Source organism: Cherax quadricarinatus, chromosome 27 (genome assembly GCF_038502225.1).
Source record: "Cherax quadricarinatus isolate ZL_2023a chromosome 27, ASM3850222v1, whole genome shotgun sequence".
Lineage (NCBI taxonomy): Eukaryota > Metazoa > Arthropoda > Malacostraca > Decapoda > Parastacidae > Cherax > Cherax quadricarinatus.
The window spans coordinates 30,621,242-30,633,741 of NC_091318.1; the positions used below are offsets into that span (position 1 = coordinate 30,621,242).

The 12,500-nt window shown below is 38.6% G+C and overlaps 1 protein-coding gene across 6 annotated transcripts in view; it reads left to right on the forward strand.

Annotated features, from left to right (window-relative positions):
* Positions 1 to 278: 278 nt before the first annotated feature.
* The window catches only part of Mgat4a (alpha-1,3-mannosyl-glycoprotein 4-beta-N-acetylglucosaminyltransferase a), a 235,277-nt gene continuing 223,055 nt past the window's right edge, over positions 279 to 12,500 (forward strand). For 2 of the 6 annotated variants that reach the window (XM_070089210.1, XM_070089213.1), the window contains exon 1: positions 310 to 905. In XM_070089210.1, coding sequence (XP_069945311.1) covers positions 739 to 905 — 167 coding nt within the window. In that variant the 5' untranslated portion in view covers positions 310 to 738. The other 4 variants (XM_070089209.1, XM_070089212.1, XM_070089214.1 and 1 more) reach the window with 3 other exon arrangements.

Sequence of the window (12,500 nt, forward strand, 5' to 3'; positions counted from 1 at the left end):
TGTCCAATGTTTCCACCCCTTCACTGGGAATCGAACCTGGACCCCTCACCGTGTGAAGCGAGAGCTTTTGCCACCAAGCATTGTTGAAGGTGTGTTGGATGCTTTAATTAGCTGCGTTGGTACAACGTGTACCGTATGCGTTCATTAGGATAGGCGAGGTCGCTAGTACAAATAGTTAATCTTATCAGGTGCTGCGCATGCGCTTTCAACGCTGTCTTGTGGGACCAAGGGAAAGTTACTCACCAGCAGTAGTCCATTCAGCGCCGCGCGGAGTTCCCAGTGGCGGGCCTTCAGTGCTGGTGGTAAGGATACCTAATAGCAGATTCCCGCTCGCGCGAAAGTTAAATTTAAAAGAATTAACAGTGGCGGGAAGTGTACCGAATTTTCACGGTACGTGCTTTGAATTTTAGTGGGGAAACCCCTGACTTTTTGGCAGGTAGTGCTCTAACTTTCGGTGAGTGGGGGACAGGGGCGTCCTCATTCAAAGGGCTTTTATTGGCAGTAGCTATTGTAAATGAGGAAACGCGAGTCTTAAAGGATTAAGCAATCCCATGGTCTTATTTGAAGTATAGAAGGGCACTGAAGGATGCTTCTTATCAAGGAGACTTATCAAGTGAACCTACCTCAGCATCACTAATAAGGAAGGACTACCAATGAGGAAACAAACTTAGAAAAAGGCTTCTAGTGAAGCAAAACAGTAGTTTTTAGTGTAACAAACGACAGTGTAAGATATGTGAAATGCCTTTATTATTGGAGGAAAGAAAACAAAACAGCCATGGAGGGAGTAAAGGACCACCTAGAGTAATATTAAGAGCTTACGAGACTGCTATCAAACGCTACCCCAGCAAAAGATTTTCTGGGCCCTGGTACAGTGACCTGTGGCTGAGGGAGCCCTGGAGATGCAGGTAGGTGTCATAGATGCGCCTTCCAGGAAGCTGCTCTATGAAGCGTTGCTTCTGTATCATCTTGCAGGCTTAACATTCTCTGTGTCCACGAGCCTATCTCTGCTCCTGTAGTGTCCTCTCGTTTACTCCCTCTTGCAGCCTTTTCAATTGTTTGCAGTTTGTGGTTATGAGGGCTGAGCTCCAGATTCTGGTTTAGCCTCTTAATTATTTCAGTTGACCCTCACAAGTGATCCCTACCCATTTGGGTTCTTTCATACCCAATTATGCATCTGTGTATGGAGCTTATCTCTAATACCTCTTTCTTTGTTCTTTTACTTTTTCCCACCCTTATACCATGTTAAAACCATGAATTTCTTTCTGATCTCCCATGTAAATAGCACAGGTTTTTCTACTCTGTCGATTCCGCTGAGTATCTTGTATGCTGTAAACATGTCTTCCTGGGAGAGTCGTAAAAAGTTCTTGAACTTAATCTTTCAAGGTTTTCCTGGGATTGCTAGTCTCACAGCGGCTACCAAAGTCACAGTTCCTCGGGAGATATATTTATCTAATGTTTATTTCCAGTTTACATTCATCCTCGAATCTCTCTGCCTCTCTCAGATTGGATTGCATCTATTTGGACTGAAATCTTCTAGCCACTTGTTTGACCACCCCAGCTACTTGTTTTGTTTCCATCTCTGTATTCTCCCATTCAAATTGCCCTCAATAGTTTTGCATTATCCAGAGACACAGGGATAGCGGTGGTGATAATACTGGTCCTTAGGGTACCCCACTTCATGCCCTCTTCCATCCTGACATCCTCCAGTACTGTCATTCTTTGTCTTTTTTCTTCAAGTATTCCTTAATTCGTTGGACGACTTTCACTTTCTCCTGTGCGTTTTCTTCTGTATATGGAAAGGCTGTGTGCGTATATAATGGAGGGGGGGGGAGGCTCATGTAATGTGCACATGGAACGTATGTGCACGGGTTGTGGACGGAGGATCGAGCCTCCATCATTACCTGTGCTGAATGACCGACACTGATTTTCCATTTCCAAGCAAAACTTGGTGGATGGGACCACAAGCATAAAAAATAAAATTCAAATATGTATACACGTAAACGGAGTGTGACTCATAGAGGCGAGTTTAATGTTCACCTCTTAAAACGTGAATCATACAGGTGAACCACACGTACACAGACTATAAATTGCACATGTGCCTTGGAATCTACACCTCATTTCCAGCTCCCAAGAACTCTTTAAATTTTGCGTCTTGGTTTCACATTATTATGAGGACAGCTTCTGTTAGTGATAATTGTGAAGTGCTTTTGATCTGAAGAATTAGAGCTACAGTTCTAAAAAAGACATGCAAACGAGATAGAAAAAAATCTAAAAACTTTCTAAAAATGGTTCACTGAGGGAAAAAAAAATTGTCAAGATTGTTGGCTGATAAGAAAAGAGGAGGCATGATAACGACATAGTAAATCATGAAATTATAAGAATAAATAAAGAACAAGGGGCCCGGTTGTGAACTGTGAGAAAAATTGCGCCTAAAGGACATTAAAAAGGTTTTCTTCATGAAGTGGTGGGAGACTGGAATGGCATCAAAGAAGAGATGGATGATACAGCCACCGGAAGGCCAAAGAACACGAACATACAACTTTGATTTTGTTGCTACAAACAGATGATAGGCACTCACAAAATAGATCGAGTTAATTAGCACACGACTCCCGCATTAAGTACTGAGGTAGTTATTAGTAATCTGTCGAAGTATAGATCTGAATGCCATTCAGGTAGACAGAGTTAAATATACTGCTCCCTTCAAGAGCGAAACACACTCTCCTGTTAGTGTGAACCAGTTAGCGGGCAGGTCAGAGCTCAGTCACATGGGCATTATCTATATAAGTTGCACACTATAATTATTACAACAAGTAACCAGTCAATCAGTGTGTAAGTTAGTTATTCAGTTAGTTATTCAAGTCAACCTGATACTTAGTCTAGCTGTTATATGCACTTCAGACAGCTCAGTATTTGAGCGTGTAAGATAATGACTTATTTTGGAAGTTAGAAGCACTGACAAAGTAGCATAAGGATTTTATTTAAGAGGAAGCTTTGCTTGGAGACGGGTTCTTCCAGTTCATGATGGACGTGGAGAAACTTGGCTCTGCGAAACAGATGCTTCACACTCCACTTTTCCAAGAGGAAATCTTTCTTGTATTTTGAAGTCTCCATGTTAATCTTTTTCGAGGGAATCTATTACAAGGTTTTTGAAATCCCAGCCTTGTTGAACAGGCAATCAACAATTGAGCCTGGCCTGAAACGGCTGTTGGGGAGGGAGGATGTGGAGGGAGGAGAAGAGCCCTCGCAACCAGTCACGGGTATGCCACAGGTAAATAAATTCAGTTCATCCATTTCTTTCCTGTGTAATTTCTGTGACAGTGGTAAGATTCAACAGCCTAACTGGCCAGAAACCGGGCAAAGATTAACGAACGAAGGATCGAGCATCCATCACTCCTTGCACTGAGTGACGCACATGAGGTTAGCGCCTTATAACAGAATGATGAAAGCTTAATAAATTAGATATACATTTTTTTGTTTGAAGTATCTTTTCGCTAGCAGTTATTTACTCCTCGGGTGGTCGGCCCGTGACTTGTTTAAATGTTTTCCAACACCCTTCAAGGGGGTTCCTTGACGTTGCTGGAGGTCACTTTATCGAAAGAATTTTGACCTGCTATCATTTGCCAAACCTGATTACTTCCTATTTTCAAGGCGTTGTATGACGCCTACCGTTTAACTTTTTCCCTATGAATATAATAATTTACAGAAATCCATTTAGTTAGTAATAAAATTTTGATTGTCCTGTATCATAATTTTCGACTATGGGCGCCATGTTTGTCATCTACCATTTATCATTATGACGACGTCTCGGACATGGTCCAGCGAGGTTGGCTTTAGTTCTGCACGTTCTTTAAAGTTCCTGTGTATGGTGTTTGTCTCTGCCACGTCATCTTCTAGTGTTTCTCTTACCAGCCTCAGGTCTAAAAAAAATACTTTCAAACATCCCTGTGACTCATCGTCATAACCGGCCTTGTGTCCCTGGTTCCCTCGGGTCTTCCTGTGATTATCCACACCGTCCAACCTTCCTAGTGTTTAGAATGAATTCCATAAATTTGTCCTTTCTTAAGTCTCATTTTTTCCTCCCTCTCAGGTCCGGTACCAACATCGTCGCCCACCTTTGTATCCTTTTGAGTTGATTATGCTTGATCATATGCGGGCTACATGCTGGCGCTGCATACACGTTGTGTGTGTGTGTGTGTGTGTGTGTGTGTGTGTGTGTGTGTGTGTGTGTGTGTGTGTGTGTGTGTGTGTGTGTGTGTGTGTGTGTGTGTGTGTGTGTGTGTGTGTGTGTGTGTGTGTGTGTGGCACCCCCCCCCCCCCCACACACAACGCTGCTGTTGGAGGGCTCTTGGATTATAACATTGTAGCTATTCTCTCTTCTTGGATCAGACTTGATTACGTCATATAAGTCACTTCATGATCACTATGGGTCTGCAGTGCGAATATAATAATCGATCCGTGCTCTGATATGTTCTTGAGCAGTTAAAGAGGGTGTTCACATTTAATATGAGGGATGGCAAGAGTCCTTCTTGGAAGATTTCACATGTGAACTAATGCGAAAGTGTTAATCACTGTAATATGTTGAACGTAGACCAGGTAGATGCTTTATAACACAAACACCTGAATGCCATCTCTATAAAGAATAAAGGTTACAATACCAAGGCTGGAACAATTCACAAATAATCTACACTTTAAGGAGGAAACTTTACTCACTAATAGGTCCTTAAAAGAACAACTTGTTGCAGTGAGAGAGCCACCTATCCTCTTAAGGAGACGTCGTTATTTTGCTAAAAGTTCAGGCAGTCGGGAAAGTGACTTTGGTGACACTAAGACGTAATTTATTATTGTGTGTAACTGAAGCTGAACTTGCTTCTTTTAACATAGACCATTCTACAGTTGTAATACCTCAGTATATTTCAGACATTTGTTATCTATGGTATGCTACACACTAGGATGCCATCCACAACCTGTTTAATGCTGAGTGATCAAGGACAAGTATAAAGACTTGCCCATACATCCAACCAGCTTGGAAATCGAACTCAGAGCCTTTCCTTTGAGTGATGAATGCTGTGCCATCGAGCTACAACGTTTCTAATAGTTGTAAAAGGGAATAATTTTGTTATGTATCTCTCATTGTTATACGAGTATGTCTTAGGCCAGGTATAGAAAAGTTCAGACATAGAAAGCTGTAAACCTTGGTCTTTAATTAAGACTCTTGCAATCAGTTTAACAATGTGTGAGGGGGGTTTCCACTGCAGACTTTTTTTTTTAATAATAAAAGGGTAAATGACTGCCGACAACTGAACAAGACTGTATTCACTTAGCACAACTTTACTGAAGACATTTCGCTCCTTGAACCTTGATTACTTCAGATACAGGCCAATAGATGTATTGAAAGTGGTCAAGGTTCAAGGAACGAAATGCCTTCAATAAAGGTGTCCTAAGTGAATGTATTAGTGTTCATTTCCTCCAAGATCTTGTTTACCCCTAGTTAAGTCTTTCCATAACTGTTAGCAGTGCCGTCCCAGTGTACATAAGAGTAATGATAGAGTCGCGATTTAACGAGGAAAGCCGGAGGTAAATGGCCTAAAAACAGCTTCCAGTTGACTACTAATGACCAGTCAGTTGTCATTGTAGAAAGGTGAAGCATAGTTAATATTACCAGCCCGAGATAATATAGCACTGATGTCGCTCTACTGCCCTGTTGCTAGTTAAGGGCGTTTAATCCAAGGAATTGGAGCAAATCGGGTGACTTCTGTGTGTTTAGTGCTTCTCCGTAAATATAATCTTAATTTCAAGAAGAATATTAGCTTTTTGCTGTCAATAAATAAATGGCAGATGCTGGTTTGATTAATTAGGTTTCAAAACTAACGACTGCACGCCGGTCATTAAGGCCTTTTTTGTTACCTGTACACTATCAGCTGAGGGCAGAAGCGGACTGGGTCTTAAAGCCAACCCGGTCATCCGTCACTTATCAGGTCGGCTCATTAATTGCTGTAGGTCAGAGGCTTGTTTTCACTGCTCATCTAAGGCGCCTTCCATTTAGGTTTCAGTCTTTGTGCAGTGGTTCTGACTTCAGTTTTTTATGGCTTTTTTTTTACCCAGCCCAGCGGCCCACCAGGCATTACCCAAATACCCATATGGCCAGTCCGCCTCAGGCTAAGGATACTTTAATATATAAATTAGGGATTAACATAAACATATAATTATATATAATATATATATATATATATATATATATATATATATAATTTATGTATATATATGTATATATATAATTTATGTATATATATGTATATATATAATTTATGTATATATATGTATATATATAATTTATGTATATATATGTATATATATAATTTATGTATATATATGTATATATATAATTTATGTATATATATGTATATATATGTATATATATAATTTATGTATATATATGTATATATATAATTTATGTATATATATGTATATATATAATTTATGTATATATATGTATATATATAATTTATGTATATATATGTATATATATAATTTATGTATATATATGTATATATATAATTTATGTATATGTATATATATAATTTATGTATATGTATATATATAATTTATGTATATGTATATATATAATTTATGTATATGTATATATATAATTTATGTATATGTATATATATAATTTATGTATATGTATATATATAATTTATGTATATGTATATATATAATTTATGTATATGTATATATATAATTTATGTATATGTATATATATAATTTATGTATATGTATATATATAATTTATGTATATGTATATATATAATTTATGTATATGTATATATATAATTTATGTATATGTATATATATAATTTATGTATATGTATATATATAATTTATGTATATGTATATATATAATTTATGTATATGTATATATATAATTTATGTATATGTATATATATAATTTATGTATATGTATATATATAATTTATGTATATGTATATATATAATTTATGTATATGTATATATATAATTTATGTATATGTATATATATAATTTATGTATATATATGTATATATATAATTTATGTATATATATGTATATATATAATTTATGTATATATATATGTATATAATTTATGTATATATATGTATATATATATTATATATATATATATATATATATTATATATATATTATATATATATATATTATATATATATATATATATTATATATATATATATAAATATAGGGAGGTACCACCTCTAGAACTGTCATGGGGACCCTCATCCTCAGAGAAAAGAATAAACTTGCTTCAGGGAAAACTCAAGATTCTCCCTGAAGCTGTTTGAGAATTTTCTCCTACCACCCCCTATATTATGTATATATATTTTATTTAAAGACAAAATACATTGACGAAACATTCACAAAAATATGATACAAAGTAAAACAACATAGGTAACTCAGAGCTACATCTCGAATACTTCGTCCAGCTCCCCTGCGGTGGGCCGCGTGCCCAGAATGCTGCAGGCATTTCCTCTCTGGATCGCAACACTGAGTCTCTGAAAGAGGAAGCTGGTCGCCCTGTGGTCCTTGGTTTCTATGATGAGCTTTTCACCCAGCTCTTTGAGGAACTTTAGAGCACACTTGCCCCATGCTCCAAGGGTCTCCGACCCTATTGGAATGAAGTTATAGCAAGGGGGAAGGTCTTCATATTTTCGGATCTTCTGGGTCTCCCTGTGGCTGGCAGCTCCAACCCCTTCCACTACAGAGTATGGCAAGTAGGTGTCTGCCAATGTGGCAGCACAGGTGTAGTCCCAGGCAATCTGCTTTCCATCCTTCCAGGGTAGCATAGTGGCTCCATCAGGACGCTTTTGACTTCCATCAGACCTCTGTACTTGGGGTTCCCGTTGAGCTGGGCAACGGGCTGTGGCGAGGCTTCTCTTTATTATGTCATTGATCTCCTCATGTCTGGCATACTTCCCTTCTGCTGTGTGACACACGAGACCATGGAGTCCGAATTGATCAGCTGTCGCCCTGCCGCAAATACACCTATGTTCGGTGAGGATGGGGGCGGCTAGGCGAAGAGCAACACCAATCCGAATGGCCTGTGGGTCGAGACGGGTGCCCAGGGAGGAATTGGGAACAGCTAACAGGAAATCTCCTGAGTGTGGTGCCTTCACTGCCAGGAGACGAGCTTTGTTCTTTCCTGAAGCATTGGAGAGCATTGTGTTGGCGATTTTTTCCATGATCGGTTTGTCCCAGTGGGACTGTTTGTGCTGTTTGGGAGGAGCTGGTCTACTGGAGGAGTCTGTAAGGGTGTCCCACCGAATTGCTGCTTCAGTAAACCTGGGGTCTTGAGCTCCTACCAAGTCTCTCAAGCGTTCGGGCACTATCTTCTTGACTAATGCACTGGAAGCCAAACACGAAGACAGAAAAGCAGGTAAAGCAACATGCGTTGCTTTACGCACCCCTATACCTCCCAGTCGCACTGGGAGGGTTGCCTGATCCCATTGCTCATCCTCTAGTGACAGGTTCAGTGCCTTCTTAAAAGTTGATCTCAGGTGTGCGTCATATTCATCGAGTGTTGGGTTGCCAAAAGAGGGTGCACACCTCAAGAAGTAAGTGAGTCTTGGCATAGTAAGACACCTTGTGAGGAGATACAGAGCATCATGGGCATCAAGATCGCCCATATATATGTATATATATAATTTATGTATATATATATATATATATATATGTGCCAAATAGGTAAAATTGATCAGTTAGCAAGAACTCGTTTAAAATTAAGTCCTTTCTAAAATTTCCTCTTATACGTTTAAAGATATATTTTTTTCATTTATGTTAATGTAAAAATTAATAATTTTGTACCAAAAGAACCTTAAAAAACTTACTTAACCTTATTTTAACAAGCGCAATTTCATGTAGCTTGACCCAACTAAATATATTTTAGATAAATTTACAATACTTTAATAATAAACACAATGAAATATATTTTTTTCGTTTGATTCAGAATGATTTTTGCTAATTTATTGCATACACAAATTTTCGCTTGCCTTATTCGGCAAGAGCGTTGCTATTTAAGCTAAAATCGCAAGTTTTACCTATTCAGCACGACATTTATATATATAATGTACTAAATAAGCCAAACTTGCTGAATAGGCCGATCTCCCTTAAAAAATAAACTTTTCCCCCAATTTTTTACGGACAGGTAATTTTTATTCATTAACAATATAATGATTTTTGTTTTTGGACCAAAACTTGCTTAGAAACCTCACCTAAACTACCTAAAATTAACACTTTTTATAAGCCAAATTCTGCTATATATATATATATATATATATATATATATATCATTGGTCAACTTAAATATATTTAATATTCCATTAAATCTATGATATATATTTTTTCCGTTATGCTCAGATGATTTCCGCTGATTTATGGCAAAAAAACATTTTCATTCGGCATGGTGAACCCTTGCCATATAGACCAAAGTGGACGATTCTGCTTATTACGCACAACATTTTATATATAATAAATATATACACACACATACATACTTTTGGCAGGTGTTGGGAAGCGTTAAATATTCTTTCCACCCGCCAGTGTCGACGTCATGTCCCCCAGGACTTTCCAGAAAGTGTGTGCTCCTTCGTACAGGCATCAAGCTCTACACTATACATCCACTGGTCTGCTATGTTATAAAAGTAAAAATGTTCTACAGTACTCTTTGGAAATACATCAAAATTCTACTGTCTGGATGTGCTAGATTCACTTGGCCTTTCTCTGTTTATAAAATGTCTTACGATTATAAAACATAAAGTAATGACACGATGAGCTTGCAAGACACACAAACAGTATGAAAACTTTATCAAATAACGAAGTTACGATGTTAATAAAGCTCCTGAGTAAGCTACATGGGGGTTTATTCGTTCCATACAGCTTGTCATATAAAATGTTTCCAGCCATCTTGCGCAACCCAAAGGAGGAACTCTGCTCGTTGGATAGGCAGAAGCTTATGTTTGCTTGGTACGTGTCTTGCGTTATTCAATATAAAAAGAGAAACTAACCTTTTAAACTGGGATAAACTAGTAACTAGCCAGCTTGAACGTTGGCTTGCTGCGAGTCAGCACTTGTATCATAACTCAAGAGTCGAGGATTATGGTATGCATAACATTACGTAGGAAAGTGGAGAACTTAGGTATGCATGGCATAACACTGTATATAGGAAAGCGAGCTATGGTATGCATAACATGGCATTGTAGTAAGCTCTCATTGTACGTAGAAAGTGGAGAACTATAGTATGCATAATATATCGTTGTAGTGAGCTCACTGGTCCTATCGTAGGCAGCTCATATCTGTATCTATTTATTCATGTAGCTTATTTTTTGTTAGTACTTTGTTTCAGTCAATTGTAACTTGTTAAACATGTACTGCTCTATATACATTCCGCATTTAAATGTTTTTATGGCTTTAGCGCTCTTTGTAGAAGATTGCTGATGTTGTTGATGCTATTGCCTCTGCTACTGCTGTTGCTGATGCTACTGCTACTGGCTCTGCTATTGCTGTTGATGCTACTGCTACTGCCTCTGCTATTGTTGTTGCTGATGCTACTGCTGCTTCCTCTGCTATTGCTGTTGCTACCCCTGCTGGTGCTGCTGCTGGTGCTACCCCTGCTGGTGCTGCTGCTGGTGCTACCCCTGCTGGTGCTACCCCTGCTGGTGCTGCTGCTGTTGCTACCCCTGCTGGTGCTACCCCTGCTGGTGCTGCTGCTGTTGCTACCCCTGCTGGTGCTGCTGCTGTTGCTACCCCTGCTAGTGCTGCTGCTGGTGCTACCCCTGCTGGTGCTGCTGCTGTTGCTACCCCTGCTGGTGCTGCTGCTGGTGCTACCCCTGCTGGTGCTGCTGCTGGTGCTACCCCTGCTGGTGCTGCTGCTGTTGCTACCCCTGCTGGTGCTGCTGCTGGTGCTACTCCTGCTGGTGCTGCTGCTGTTGCTACCCCTGCTGGTGCTGCTGCTGGTGCTACTCCTGCTGCTGCTCCTGCTCTTGTTATATATTTTTAATTTGTATCCATTTGTGAGTGTTCTTATAATTTTAACGTTGTCATCGCTTGTATCTTTGTGCCTTTCACCAGTCTTTATTTTGTAAAAATATTTCTTTAGCTTGGGATTAATTCGCTCATCCTTCTTTTTAATCACTCTTGTTTTCCAACCTGCACTCCATAATGCAAATGAGATCTTGCGAGATCTAGTGAAGTTGTAGGTTAACATTAGTATTCCGTGTACCAAGGTATCTACTTTTACAACTCTTACATCCCTTTTACAAATGGTTTATCGATACATTTTTTTTATTTTGCTTTTACTGTTGTGATCTTTAACATTTTTTTTTTTTGAGTACTTAAATTTGTTTTGGTTGAACAGCGATGACTTGTAGAATCATTGTTCAGGTTCATGAAGGTGCTCTCATGGTGCTCTCATGGCTTCTACACTCTTCCTATGTATTTATGTAATGTCATCACCTAGTTTAATTTCATATGCAAATTTTCTTGAATTTGCTGCTTATTCCTGTTGTTTATGTATATTTTGAATAATTAAGGGGACAGCTAGAGTCCTGTGACTATTTTAAATTTTACTCCATTTTTGTTAACTCTCATATATATAACCATGGGGGTTAGTACCTCCATGAAGAATATTACTTCCATGGCGAGCTGCTGTCTGTCAACCTCCATTACCTTACCCGTCCCTCTCAACTACAACAGCTTAACTAAATGTATGCACTTTTTTCGTGCGCTAGTTTTGTATTTTTCAACAAAACTTACCTTATACCCTAATATTGCTAACATTGACCTAATATATCTTAATTAACGTAACATATCTTAAGTTTTACATTATATATTTTCTATTAGGGGCACGAATCTTCAGTGGCTTAATTTATTTGCAAAAAAAAAAAAAAAAAAAAAGTAACGTAATACTTTAGTTGCATCACCAAGTGAAATCTCCGCTATATTGCTAGTTGCAAATGTTTCAAGGACTGTGTTAGTGACGTCGTATATATAAGCCACTCAACCAGTCACACAACTTGTCTGTGACGTCTGGGCATTAGCGCGCTCAACCAGTCACACAACTTGTCTGTGACGTCTGGGCATTAGCGCGCTCAACCAGTCACACAACTTGTCTGTGATGTCTGGGCATTAGCGCGCTCAACCAGTTACATATCTTGTCTGTGACGTCTGGACGTCAGCACCCCTCAGTCACATAGCCTGCCTATGACAGTCTCAACAATCAGTTATATCGTTGAATGTCTAATATACTGGAGTGTGGTGAGGAAGCCTTTTGCTTTTCTATTCTTGACTCGTACACCTAAATAATCCATTGTAGTACTTAATTTAGGTTGATGTAGATATAGTTCTTAGCAGATAACCTCAGTGTGGACTTTCAGAGTCCTCTGTTATCTGTCTTTACTATGTACTCCCATGTATTCCCATGCACTCCCATGTACCTACATCAACCAGATCCATC